The following is a 15,273-nucleotide window of genomic DNA, read 5'->3' as shown; positions in this document are numbered from 1 at the left end:
ACTTACCTCATACATTTTACTAAAACAGCACAGACAGTTCTTCCCAGATCTGTTATAAAAGATGTCGGGGTGCCGGGATGAAATGACTAGTTTTCTGGAGTCCCCTGGGTTCACATCTTGATGAGCCAGAGGTCACAACAACAGCAGCATCCACCTATCCATTCCTTCCCTCTGACTAACGATGTTGTCAGGGAGGTGAGAAGGAAGAATACATCATCATCATTGTCATTGTCATCATGTCAATGTCATTGTCATTATCAGTGTCTTCAGTCTTCTCAAAATTTTTGTTCAAAAGTATTATTAGTATGTAGAAATAAAGCTGCACAGGCACACTTAATAATAAATAAAGCTGCACAAGCACACACTAATAAATAAAGCTGCACAAGTACACTTAATAATAAATAAAGCTGCACAAGTACACTTAATAATAAGTAAAGCTGCACAAGTACACTTAATAATAAGTAAAGCTGCACAAGTACACTTATTAATAAATAAAGCTGCACAAGTACACTTAATGATAAATAAAACTGCACAGGCACAGTTAATAATAAATAAAACTGCACAAGTACGTGTGATATTGACCTTGTTGTTGTTGTCTTGCAGCTGCTGAAGTACACCCCTGAGGGCCACCCTGACCACCACAACACACTGGAGGCCCTCACCGCTGCAGAGACATTGTGTGCTCAGGTGACTGTTTGGGAAAGGCATTTGTTCAGCAGAACCCCCTTTTTTTTTTCTTTCTTTCTTTCTCAGGATGATGATGATGATGACTAATTACACAAGATTAATGCTCTTTTGCAATAGACTAGTACCAATTTAATTTCTCTCATCTTTCAAATGTGTCAAAATCTCATGAAATCTTACCAACCCACCCAGTAATCTTCAAGTATGTTGGAAGGGTTGCAGTCTCACTTTATTAGCTTTGAGTCCTAGACATGTAAAATGCATTGAATACAACTTTGCATGATGTTTTCATGGTGTAGGTGAACGAGGCAGTGAGTCAGCGAGAAAACACAGATAAGCTGGAATGGATGCAGCGCTATGTAATCTGTGAGGGACTACAGGAGCGTCTGGTCTTCAACTCCCTTACCAATATCCTGGGGCCTCGTAAGCTTTTACATACTGCTGTTTTACACAAGGTCTGTTTTGAATACCGCATGTATTCAATTGTATTCCTTTTGCTAGTCTCTAATTTGTCTGCTATATATTATGAATTTTTGGGTGTGATATATTTATTTACTGGGTATTTACTTTATCTGTACCTTATCTCTGGCCAAAGATACTCAGTGCAAAGTGTACCTTACATAACAGTATGTATGAATACAGTATTTTAGTGTAGGACTGAGATTGTTATCCCAATCCCAATCTAACAAAAAAAAAAAAAAAAAAAAAAAAAAAAAATAAAGGATTGAAAAAGGTTCTTGTAGTATATACTGTACAGTACATTGACTTTTTTTTTTTTTTTTAATAATAAAGGTAAAGTTGAAGAACATTACATTGTGCGGGCTGTGCAGGTTAAATGAAGATGTATGTAATTATGAAGTGATTTTGTGCCAGGGTAATCTGGACAATTCAGGTTGGACAACCAGAGTTGCAGATATAGAATAGCAAATTAGACATAGAGAGATAGACACAGATGGGATTGTATATTACTTACCAGGCGAAAAGTAAGCGTGAGCTGGTGGGATTCCTACTAAGTGACTTCCTGCTGCTGACAACACCCAGCAAGTCTGTGGCATCGGCATCATCCCTGGCGGCACTGGAGCGAGCCCTCACCACTAACAATTATTGCACCATGTATCGCAAGGTGTGGCTTACGTTTTATTGTGGGTCTCTGTGAACCTGATGGAATTGGGTAGCTCTTACAGCTTGAATGCTGTGTCAGGGTTGCATGAAATTCAGTGAGCCTGATTATGAGTTGGGAATTACCTGTAGTCTCTTTGATTATTACTGTAAATAGATCAACACCCCAGCCTACTACAATCAGCACTCAGTTAAAGGATAATCATCAGAGAACAAATGCATTATAATAACATTGATAGTTTAGTGTGATTTACATTTAATCTGTTTTTGTGAAGTCAAAGATAACTTGGCTGTTACACATCCCATGGTTCAAGGTTCCTAAGCACTAGCAAATACAGAAGTTACCTAAGTACTACTAGAAAGCTTGATTACAGTACATAGCACAGTGATTTTAAATGAGGAATGTTGTATATAAATGAGGAATGTTGTACATTATATCTTCTACTTGAAATATTTCCAATAAATTACTCGTATTCATCTACCAGTTTCAAATGAAATGTAGGTAATATGCTTCTGGTTCAGACCATGATAGATTTAATTTGAATTTATATCTGTACTGAGTAGAAGGCATTAACTTGACAGCCAATGTTCCTGACTGAGTTGCGAGTGGATGTGGACAAGGAGTCAGAGACCTGCTTCACACTGGTGAGTCCCAACTGTGGTGAGGTTGCTGTGGCGGCCTCAACCACCCATGAGCGCAACAACTGGCTGAAGAAGGTGGCCATGGCACAGAAACACATCAACGACACAAAGCGCTCACACAGACACCGCCAGCAGTCCAGTAAGTACCATTCACAACCAGTGCTTTTGTTCAAAATTCTATCAGCCGTTTCAAAACTGAGAATGCAGTTTTATTAACATGTAAGATTGATTGATTGTTTTCTTTATTTTATTATTATTACCTTTTTCATATCAGTTTAATGACCGGAATGGTTACCACTAATGGGAGGGTTCAGTTAATGATTTTACAAATAGCAGTGTTCTTTTTTCATTTGCCACAGAACTTAGTCATGAATGAGTTTGAAGTGAAAATCGTGCAGTGCCTTATAGGGTTTTAGTTAGAGTTCATAATTCTCTGGTGCTTTTCGGAAGTGGGTCATACTTGGTTGTTTATAATATATATCAACCATCAGAGCTGAAGCTGCTTAATCCGTAGAATCCTGGTGATGCCATTTTAGTTTATTCTTGCTAGTTTCAGGCAATTCTGTTCAACTTAGCAAAGGCTTCACATACAAATAGGGACTTACTAAGGTTATATCTAACACCTACAGTTTGATTAGTCTATTCTGAGGTGATGAAAAGTGTTTGGTATCAGCAAGAGTAAACTAAAAATGTTGTCTGGACTTAAGGGATTAAAACTTCACCATTTCTGTGTTGCTAATCGTGTAAATGACCTCACCTGTGCCATCTTGACCTATTAACCCTTTCACTATGATGACATAATGTTTATTTTCTTCTTGCTATCTCCAGGTGGTATATGTACGAGTATATATATATTTTTGGGGGGGCTTCATAAAGACTTTTGAACTGAGTCCATTAAGACCTTCGCTACTAGAGGCCCACCTAAGCTGAATGAAATTGTCTTGTAGCAGTAAGAAAAGGATAAAAATGACATCCTCAGACTGAATGGGTGACAGATGGGACCATTATGCAAATCATATACTGTACTTTAATGTGTTGGTAAAGGCAACTACAAACACACAGCTGTAATACTGTACTTTTAATTTAAATACTGGGTGTCCCGGGAAGTATGTGAGAAACATGAGGAAGTTATTCTTGGGTTAAGTTTGAGCAGAAAGTGTTAAATCAAGCTTGATCCACTTCCTGGCGGTTAAGGAGCTTCAATTACTAATGACTTTAAGACCGTAAGGCCATTAGTAAGATCAGCAACAGTTGAGAATTACACCCATGTTGATTAGCATATATATTACTCAAAATTAAGCCAAGAAGAATCTGAGGTTTCTCATGCATTTCCTTGGGCACCCTATATAACATTACCTGTATAACCAGTTTAGTATCAGATCCTTTAAGGGAAGCTTTTAATCCCTGCAGTATAGTGATGTCATTCGTATCACAGTATATCCTTGTAGCACCGGAGGATTTTGTTCAGCTTGGGGGAGTCTTGACTGGAGGAGTTAGATTTACCCTTCACTAACCCCTTCATAACTTGGATACTCTATGAAGCTGAATAATATTGTCTGGTTGCAGCAGGAATAAGATAAAATAAAGTTTCATTGTTGTGAAGGGGTTAAAATATAAGTGTGTTGAATCTACTGACTTATGTTAAATAGATATTTTTGAATGCACTCTGGTAAATGATGTATACTTAAGGAATCCCTAATTAAGATTTTAATGATCATTCTAAATCAAGTACTGTAGTTAGGTAGTAAGTAAACATTAGCTGATTTGATTAAAGAAATATGAAATGTACTTGGTTGTGAATCACATAATCTTTAACCCCATTATCCCAAGGATGTCTTTGTAGTTATATTCTCATTTTCTCCATACAGTTTTATATGGCTTAAGATATAGGTTTTGAACTGGAATGGTTAAGCACAGCCTTTATAAATTCCATCACTATGAGAGAGATTACCCCTCGTTTGCCTGAAGATTCCCATTTGGACTGTTGCTGCTGATATTGCACTCGTGAGCCATAGTTTCTGACCACCTTCTTCCTGTCTCTTGCTGAGAAAATTTGTAATCAGAGTTTCGTACTGAATGAAGACATGTTTTTGGTAAGTTGGAGGTTTCATAGATAGCTCGAGTTGTTATTGTCACCCAAAACTTATCTGATGTGAAACTAATGGCATTCAGGCTGGAATTGACCTTTTCCAGCACTCCGCCATCCTTCTCTTGAAGGATAGGTTGGAAGGGGTATAAGTCGGGAGGTATATTGATGCATTCACAAGATGGTATCCGCTCCAGCAGTAGACTGCATAAGTAAGGCTGCATCCCCACCAAATGCATGCAGACGAGGGTGGGAGTTCCGCATCACTGTAACCCATGGAAGTTCTCACCTACATCTACCTGTATCCAGTGGGGCCACTTGTAAGGGTTATATTGATACAAAACTCTCACCTTCATCAGCATCTATTTGGTGTGGACACGACCCAATTATTTTGCAGTTCAGTGCCAGTGATCTGTAGTGTGTTAACATTTAGTGATAAAAGAGATATTGGTGGGGTTGTCAAAGGTTAACTCCTTCCCTTCCCTGACAGATTTTTGTTGTTTCTTCTTGTTTTCTACAAGTAGTTTTATAAATTTTTAAAGAGAATATTTGAACTGAAGGGGTTCAAAATAACCCACATTATCCACTTCACTATGGGGATGCTCTCCTTAAGCTGAATAACATCTTCTGGTAATAACAGTGATAATAGAATAACATAATATGACAAATCCTCAGTATATCAAACTAGTCGTGGGGAAAGACTCATGATGTAGCTAATAATTTAATATACAGTACCCATGTTTGTTATGGGAGACTGTAATGAACCAAGGTTTTCTGTTCCATCTATCTACAGCCAGATGCCATAATCTCATAAGGGGTGGCCATTTGTCTTTGAGATAGTTGTTTTATGGGGAGGGGCACTAACCCTCAGCCAACCCACTTGTTGACACGTAGGGAACAGGTATTGGTTGGTTATATGGTTACCACCTAGTGTTGTAAATGGTTTCCTGGCTTACAGGAAACCATTAGGCTTGTCACTCAATGTAGAACCACCTGAAAAGGAAAGAATAACAATAAAAAGCGACAGGAAAGATGGAAGAACTAGGAAGAGAGGAGGACAGTCACAGAAAAAGAATGATAATTGTGAAGGAAGAACTAGGCAGCACTACATCAACTTAGATTTTATTCAAACTAAGTCTTATTCACTGGATGCCTAATGGCATTACTGTATATGTGTTCACAGCATTATAATTTAGTTTTCTTTTGAGTTTATACTATGTACCTGTACCTAGATACAGTATAGGTAAATATTATAATTTTTCAGTCAGTAATGAACTATACAACAGAAGCAAATTATAAATTTATTTATATTTAGCTTGTATTATGTGCCACCCTCATGGTCGTTTGGTATGTGAGCCGTATCATTGTAATAAATCAACATTTTCTTCAATTTGCGGACACTTAATGATCGTTTAACTTAATCATAGAGGTCAATACAGCCAAAATTTAGTATGTCGAGGTTCAGTTTAGTGAGTGCTTACTGTATACTGCAATATGTCCTTGGGATGAAAGGGTTAGGAATTTTTTGGTGTGTTTGTGTGTATGTGTGTTTGTCATGGTCCCTACCCCTTCAATAACTACCTACAAACCCCTTCAGTGTTGGCTGGACTCAAAACAAATGGTGAGCTTGAACTTTTTATCTCAGGCAAATCTAATATACATTTTAGGGAGAGCAAAAGTGTGGATATGCCTTTTACTTTGATATCCTTGCAGAAGAGAAAGTTTTAGTGGCTCCTTTTGCATTATATATTCCCAGGATGTCAGTTCTGCATGTTTTAGTTGGTTTGTTTTTATCTGACAGAACTGGGCTACAAGTTGAATGCTAAGTTGTGATTGCATGAAATTCGTTGAGCTTTAGTTTTGAGACAGGAAGAATAAGTGTCTTTGGTTCCTGTAATATAATGTCATGCTAGTCTGGCTACACTTGGCCATCACCTGAGCTGTAAGAGTTAAGGATCCGCATCAGGTTAGAACAGAGGCACTGTAGCCTAGTTTATTGCGGTCACATGTGTTAAGATTTTGCATGCCAGCCATGTCAGAATATAAAAATTGAACCTCTTTAATATGATGATGACTGGCTTTTTGCTTTGTTTTTGCTGTCTCTGTATGATTTTATTCAGTATGATGTAGACTTATTGAATTGGAAGAGGTAGATACTGCATTAATAACCCCTGTGGTATGAGAGAAATTTCCGTGGTTGATTGAATTAATCTAGAAAAAGTAAAAATAAATGAAAAAAGACGTTTTTCGGACTCTAGGAAATTAACTCTAGGAAATTCACATATACCTCTCACCTCTATTAATGTACTGAGGCACCTAAACTCCATCGCCAATTCATGTCTCACAATGAGAGCCACCTTCTCAGCAACCACCACCCAACTCTGCCCTCATTTACTTTCTGAATACTGTATGATACTGTACATACAGACACCCACAAAGTTCTGCACCAGTTTCCAGAGCTCCTACTCACCATCACAAATAATATAGCACCGCCCATACATGTTAAGTATGAGGTAAATAATATGTGGGAGAATGTTGATGTACTGTATGAAAAACTAAACTGGTAAGGAAGAGGTCTTAGAAAGCACCCAACGCTGATAAGGACACGGGTCCAAATTAGCAGTTATGACTTCAAGTAATTTCACTGTAACTCAGTGTCTTGGTATAGAGAAGATAACCAGCGTTGGATTATGTTGATTTTGTTCTGTCCGAGAGCCAGTTAAATGTCAGTGTTTGAGTGTGGAGGGGTTAATGAACTCAGCTAGATGTGATCCATAAAAGGTTAAATCCAGAGCACGGATGGAGTTTGCCTCTAACACTGCCTGTGAGGGAAGAATGGATGGTGATTCTTGCCTTAACGATCTAGACTCTCACTGCTAATGGGGTAAGAATGTTGGAGCCCCTTTAAAATATATATATATATATATATATATATATATATATATATATATATATATATATATATATATATATATATATATATATATATATAAATATATATATATATATATATATATATATATATATATATATATATATATATATATATATATATAAGTGATAGCAATTGCACATACAGGGCAACATAGTGCAGTGTCAGAGTGATTGTGTGCTGTGGTAAAGAGAGTGTGGAGGTTCATGTTGTAGAAATATCAGTTGAGATGCTAAAATTGATGCAGTACTTTATTTTTTGCTGTTGATCTAGTTAGTTAAGAACAGTGGATGTTCTGTTGTTATCAATAATTTTATTGGAAATATTATACATTTCTTTAGAGTGAACAGCCCATGGTAGAAAGACTGCATGGTGAATGGTCAGCTTACCCATGGTGAATGATAATTTAAGTTGCTGTTGTTCTATATTTGCCTGTACAGTGCCATTCTGCAAAGCTTAATTTGAGAGTGTACAGCCAGAGAGAGAATCCGCCCCTTTTAGTAACATTTTTTTATACGCTTCAATTGTTCATGGATACGTGGAACTATGGATTAACTTGCATTTTTGTCTTGTACTAGTCTTTCTATCGCGTGATGAAAATACTTCATGGTATACTGTATTATGAGGTTATTTTATGAAACTATTTAATTATCATATTAATAAACCATTTTTCTTTACCATACTTTAAAATAATCTAAAGGATGCCATTGAACCTGTGTGTTAATAACTATTATAGGCTATTATTATTACTATTATAGACTATTATTATTATTATGCTTTTTTTTTTTTTTTACCATGCCTTAAAATAACTCAAGGATGGTGTTGGCACAGTGTGTAACCTAACTGTATTACAACCTTTACTCTGTATTTTTATTCCCAAAGAAGAGAAAGACCTGAGTATAATGGGTCGTGTGCTGGTGACGGTGATGGCAGGCGTTGGGCTGAGTGAGAGGCAAAGTGAGGGTAAGGCAGCTCAGCGCATGACCCCCAGTGCATGACCCAGGACTCAGGCTACTAGCATGATGCTCACTAGAGGCACAGGAAATTGGCAGCACAGCACATCAGACCATACAGTACAGCATTGTAATGATGGCAGAGGAACCCAGAATATGTACTTAAAAACTGTAGTACATACATAGTTGTTTATGAGTAGATTAGATTTTTTTTTTTTTTAGTAGATAAGCACGTTCATTCAAAAATTGCCAGAAATTCCGAGTCATCCATGTTCTTATATTAAGGAAATTGATACTTTTGGTGTTCATTAAACTGAACATATACAGTTCAATACTTTCAGAGAGAACAGATTATGGATTAGGGGGAAGTTTTCACATTCTTCATCGAGAACCTCAGAGTTTGTGCAGTGTGTTTATTGTGTGGAGCCTTTGATATGCTTAAAACAAACACTTTATTTACTGTAGGAACAGAGTATCGAATCAAGTCAAATAATGCAATGCCATGCGTCCTCTTAAGGAATCCTTATAATATTAGGTTGCCACTGGTACAGCTGATGCTTTGTATGCACTGGAAGCTAACCCAAGTACCAAAACTGGCTAATTACTTCCCAATAGATCCTGGAAACTGTTGGAAATAAAAGAAATATGTGTACTAAGGAGAAACTGATTATAGATTTGTATTATCAGAACCCCCATCATGTAAGATCATTTAACAGGCAGGGTTATTTCCCCTCCTTGTTATTTAGTGAGTGGTGTTAGAGTTGGAGGGATTGTTATTTATTGTGTTGTTATTTAATTGTTGTTTATTTATCATGATGGATAGAAAGCTGTGCTCCCATATTCTGAAAGCCTCATATATTTACTCATACTAACTTTATTTTACCATGTTTATATGCTCTTTTTATCCAGCTTTTATTTGCTCTTCATCTTACTCTTGGTATTGACAGCAGATCCTGAATGTGTGAGATATCCCATGCCTCCCTGTTCCCATTCATGAGACAGGGATTATGATAGCAGTTTAATCCATTCCCATTGATTGTATATTTTGTATATCCAGGCTGGTGTATTCACTGTAGGATAGATTTTTTTGAACTGGAGGGGAAGGATGTTGCTTCATTAATATCTTCATCAATAGAGATCCATCTTAAGTTGAGTAGTCTATTGGTAGAGGCAGAAGTACAAAAAACATTAGGCTGCTGAATTGAAGGGGATAATAATGACATTTGTACTCTGGGATACCTGTGGATACTGTGCACAGTCCACCAGCTTTATTTCTTTGTGGTAACCTCCTTTGTTGACCCTTATGAAGTGTCCACCAAACACCTTATTGAGTATAAGCAGTACATTCATTATTGTGTTTTATGATGTGGCACAAACTTTTTTTTTTTTTTTTAAGACTTAATTTTTACTACAGTTTAGTTCTTTCCTGTGTTCTCTACTTTGCATTCTTTAAATCTGAAATTGTTCTTACATTTTTTCAATTACCTATTTTTTCTAGCATGAGCTTTAGCTTAAATTATGTCTATTAATGAGATGGAGTAGCCCCGAGCATGACCAGCGATCAGCCACTGCATGAGGAGGGCAATCTGTTTCATAACTTTGCTATCCATTTTGTAAATTTGCTCTCTCTCTTACATGTAAGTCACAAAGTACTGCTCAAAGACCAAATTTTATTACATTTTTTATAGTTACTGGAAAATACAGATGTAAAAGTTCCATAGTCATAAATTAATTTTTTCTTCCCAGTACTGTACAAGAAGCTGACTATACCTGGTATTGCATTGACCATCACATGAAAACAATAACAAGTGGTCTGTGAGGATTTCTTCTAAATACAGTGTTGACAGAATTAAAGAATTTTAAAGGACAGATTTCTAACTCGCATATTAATTCAGTTCAGTTTCTTGCTAGAAAACACTGATGGCAAATTCATAAGATTTAGCATCAACCAGTGTTTTGTGACTTACATCTCAGCTACAGCAGTTTTTGGTTGCCATGCTTGACCTATTAACCCGCATGCCACTCCATAGTCCGGGGGAGGCGACCCAAGGGACTCCTTCGCACCCACATTCTCAACGGCGTAAACCTTAACTCCTGGGGAAAAGGTAGCATAGTTATATTTCTTTCACTAATTTGGCCTATGTTATTCATCATTTTGGGACTTGTTTGACGTAGCTCAGTGGCAGAATAAGACAGTAGTAAGGCAGTCCATTGTGACAGCTGGAAATGTTGGGTGGGGGAGAGAGACAGGTTAGAGCTTGAATTCTTTACTCTCTCTAATGTTCTGTATCACCTGATATTATAGCAAAAATAAAGAAATAAAGCTCTAACCTGTGCTTCTATCCCACACAACATTTCCACAGCAGTAAGGCTTTATATCCCTTCCATAACACTTTCGTGATTGGTATCATATTCTAGTGTGTTAATCTTGTGTTACAACTCAGCATTCAAGATGGAGAGATGATAATTTTAGACCAAGATAAAGTAAAAAAAGAGTATAGTACCATCTGCAAACCTAGTCACTCCTTGGTAACCATATTGAATTGGCCATTAACTCTCAGGTAGTCAAGACAGCTCTATGATAATATATACTGTATTCCACTTAATGCCAGACAGTTATATTTGCCCAAGAATAAGAAGGCACCTGACAGTGTTAATACTGATACTGGTAACCCTCTCATGGTCAGGACAGATCTAGATTTCAACCTGAGCTAACATCAGAAAATGTCCTTCAAAATAGTGTGTCGTAGGTGCCTGAGAGAGTTGATGTTTCAATTCTGACTTGCTCTTCATTTTTTTCATACGATCTTCACAGACAAGACAGTCATTTTTTGTACAGTAACATAAACCTGTTTATCCTCATTACACCTGGAAACAGTATTGACTTAAAACTACTGGAGGAATACATACACACACACATATATATACAGTACATATATATGTTTGAATTGTACTACAGTTGAAAGGCTGTCTGTTGATCTGGTTGGCTTTACATGTTCTGTACATTTGTGCCTGTGACAGTCTTCATATTAGAAGTATTGAGTAAAAAATGTACAAGGTATATACATACAGTAAATCCTTGATATAACGAACCCTGGTACTGCAAATTTCGGATATAACGAATGGCCAAATCGCGACCGAACTTCCCCCGGATTTTGCGAACAAAGGTCGCTAAATGCGAGGGAAGTTCGCAATTCAGTCCACAGTAACACAGCATCCCTTCCTAGCACAGTAAGTGTACATCAACAGCATCCCTTCTCGGCACAGTAAGTGTACTGCAGCAGTAGTACATTATACTCTACTCTTATTATAGGTATTGTATTTGTATGTACAGCTTCATACAGTATTTATTTACATGTACAACTTCATAAACCATTGAATTCTCCATGTAAAACTTCATAGAGTTAGTTTAGGGTGTGTTTGAGCATGTAGGACTGAACGACTCCCCTTACATAGCGAACTGAGTTCGGTAATCCCTCAGAAATACCGACCCTTCATATATAGCAAACTTTCGGATATAGCGACCCACCCCTCCCCCCAGTTAGTTTGTTACATCAAGGGTTTATTGTATTGATGGTGATTTGTGTAATTTTGGTATAATGTCAGAGTGCATTGTGGTTTAGTACAGGACATGTATCCAGTCAGTGATGTTTATGTTTCCAGCAAATCCAGGATAATAGATGCTCTTCCTTGCTCACAAGACTTAGTGTATGGACTATATTTTATTTTCAACACCTAAATTAAAAGAAGAATTGGTAGGTCTGTTCTTTGTACTGTAGTTGAAATTAAAAAAAAATACGTAATGATACACTGTAAAGCTGTGCTTTATACTAACATCTTGTAATGGAAGCTGATATTAATGTCTTATAATATCTTGCATGTATATCTTACGTATACCTGCCACCGAAAGATGGATTACTTGCATCAGTAGTTACTGAAAACTTTTGAATGATAATCACAATGTGGGTTACAATAATAATGATAATAATGAAGTACAGTATTCAAAAGTTGCTCCTTTTGTAATATACTTGATATGCTGTACACTCAGAAGCAGTAATTGGTATCCCTTCCAGCAGGCAAGGCTATAAGTTAGTGAACAGTTCATTTACTGAAGATTGGGCAAACTTCAAAATAAAGTGAGAGTGGGGATGAATTCACAGTGAGAGTATGAGGAATTCAATGGAACCTGATTGACGTTACAGGCCCAAGGGGTTTTGTTTGTTCTGTGTTTGTGGCCTCAGTTTCCCCAGGTTCATATGAAATGTGAACCCAGTAGAGTGCTGGCTGAAGTTATCCTTTTTTCCATCATTTCACCATCCTTCTGGGGGATAGGGAATTGATGGGTGTTTGTATTACCAGGCAGTGGAGCTGAGTCATATCAGTGCCACCACTTGAAGGCTTCTCTCTCCAGTACCAGCATTTGTCTGCTGGGGAATATCCATTATTGCATTCATCTGTACACATCTAATATCACTAATAACAAATGTGTGTGTGTGTGTGACAGGACCACTGCAGTCCTTCTGTGAGGTAAGCCTGGGGTCACAACTGCAACGCACTGCCATCGCTGCTTCACCTCACCCCAAGTGGGACTCCACCATGCAGTTCCTAGTCAAGTCCCTCTCAGAAGATGTACTCTGCATAACTGTCTATGAGAAAGGATACTTCAAACCCAATGGTAAAGCCAGCAGCATTTGGTACAGTCAGGGATGTAGGTTTGCTTGCCATGCTGATTACTTACTTAATGCTGTTGATGTGTTCCTGAAAACTACCATGATAAGTGGAAATTGCTTGAAGTCAGGATAATGCTCCAGGAGGAAGGATATCCTCTCAAAAATGGGTAAAGTTATATTGTGTTGAACAAAGAATTTGGTACACAGGTGCTTCACACATGGGATGTATCTGTTAGTTTCTTCCTTGGCATTTCATACCAGAGAGGACCATGTATGAACTGAGATACCAAACCTCTCTCAGCATAGGAACATTAACTAGCAGAGGAAAGCGATAAGTAGACATGAAATACCATGCAAACTACTGTCCCTGATTTTATTGTATGCTGTAAATATAGTTGAGTTACGTTGGTTTACCTGTTGTCAGATTTTCTTTGACTCAGTTCATAATTAAACATTCCACTACTGTTGCTCCTTCCTAATTTGAGTAAAGTAGTTTCTTAATAATGAGCATAAAATAAAAAATTACTGGCTCAGGCTTAAGGAGTTAAATTGTTATACAGTACAGTAATGTTTTAACTATATGAAACTTGTGTGCAAACTGTGTATGTTGGTTTCTCAGAGTTCCTGGGTAGGACGGAGATAAGGATCCACCAGGTGTATGAGGAAACGCACAAGGAGCCAGGTGCCCAGCCTCACCTCTACAAACTGGCCCTCCAGGAGGTGCGCACTGGTGAGGTCATACTCAAAATATCACTCCAACTTTTTGACTGATAAACGTGTTCATTTTTTGTTCCCCTCATTTGTCGCATTATTTTTCAGTCAGTCAGGCCTCTCATTTCATAAATTTTAAGGTTAGAATTTCTATCTGTTCTGTAATGCTGTACCATCAAGGGTGGCAGGCTGGTCATCTACCCTTAAATGTACCGGAGTATAGTAGCCTGGCCCTTGATCCCTTCATATTGAAGAGGTTTCTATGGATTTGACTTATCATTATTTTCATTGGTTGCTTTCTTGTCTTCAAAGAATAAATTTGGAGAAATAAAGTGACAGCGGTATTGAGGAAAGCCCTGTCTCCATGTAATGCTCTGCATTGAAAATAAAGTAATTCATATATAGAGAGAGCATTTTTTAACTTTAAAAGGCAGTAATAAGTTGAATGTGAGTTTGTCAAAGTAGTAAGGAAAATATGCTCATGAATCAGACAACACTTTTTAGCAGCACTAATTCTTCCTCTGTAACACTTTAATTTGTTTGTATCCCTAATGAATGTTTAAAGACCAGAGAAGAATCTGTTTAACTCATTCACATGAGCCAGCATGTTTTGAAAAATGTATGGCACAAATAGGCAATGATGCAAAAAGTGTATGGCATAAATAGGCAACCATCCTTTCAAGATGTAATACTTCCAGCCAATACTTAAAGACACTTTTAATGGAGTGAGACTGAAGGTTCTCGTTGTCTGCCTTCCTCTTCTACTGTGGGAGATTTAGTAGAACACAGTAAATAGATCATGGCAATATAAAGAAAAAAGATGTCATGTTCACCCCTGACCATCAGATATCACCTAGAGTAAGTGTAGTATTTTCTTGACTTGCAGTAAGTTTCTAGGGATATGAAATGCAAAAACCACATTATATTTTATCAAAACAGGACATGTTCAAAATTTTAACCATATTTTCCCCCTATTTCTAGTCATCAGCCGGTCAGAGATAGTGATAATACAGTACCATATATGGACTATTATCATTACAGTGTTGTGTTGTTATTTTAGTGTATTGTAGTTGTAGAAACATTACTTATCCTTTTTTTCCCCTTGATTGGTATCAAGTGCCGTCATATCAAGTGGAAGTTATCTTGTTTCACTGAACTTTATTTTTGCACAGGAACTGACCACAAAAATTATTGCCATCATTTTACTTTTACACTTTTTAATGTCTTGGTCATATTTTTCTCACCAGTTGATGGCAGGTAACATGATGCTTGATGCCATGTTAGCTCCAGCACAAATGGTGGGATCCCAGCAAATGGCTCAGTCAGGTTTTTAATGACTATATGCCCTTTCTGTCACTAACCCTTATCTGCGGCTTTTCCTGAATTCAAAGTTTCTATTCTTCTATGCTTAGCCACCATCCAAGGCTTATGAGTTCAGCCTACCCACATGAGAGGGTTAAAAGTGTAGTTAAAAGA

General features: G+C 37.3%; 1 protein-coding gene across 1 annotated transcript in view; it reads left to right on the top strand.

Moving 5' to 3' along the window:
- Positions 1 to 13,857, top strand: part of LOC145414429 (intersectin-1-like) — an 84,763-nt gene extending 70,906 nt beyond the window's left edge. The window contains exons 30-36 of the mRNA XM_080283981.1: positions 604 to 687; positions 984 to 1,139; positions 1,661 to 1,807; positions 2,386 to 2,584; positions 8,346 to 8,426; positions 12,921 to 13,091; positions 13,706 to 13,857. Of these exons, the coding sequence (XP_080140107.1) occupies positions 604 to 687; positions 984 to 1,139; positions 1,661 to 1,807; positions 2,386 to 2,584; positions 8,346 to 8,426; positions 12,921 to 13,091; positions 13,706 to 13,857 (990 nt within the window). The remainder of the gene's footprint in view (positions 1 to 603; positions 688 to 983; positions 1,140 to 1,660; positions 1,808 to 2,385; positions 2,585 to 8,345; positions 8,427 to 12,920; positions 13,092 to 13,705) is intronic.
- The last annotated feature ends 1,416 nt before the right edge of the window (positions 13,858 to 15,273 follow it).

The sequence above is a fragment of the Coenobita brevimanus genome, chromosome 13 (genome assembly GCF_032717465.1).
Source record: "Coenobita brevimanus isolate Jiangsu-jjx chromosome 13, ASM3271746v2, whole genome shotgun sequence".
Lineage (NCBI taxonomy): Eukaryota > Metazoa > Arthropoda > Malacostraca > Decapoda > Coenobitidae > Coenobita > Coenobita brevimanus.
This window is presented reverse-complemented; position numbering and strand designations above follow the sequence as displayed.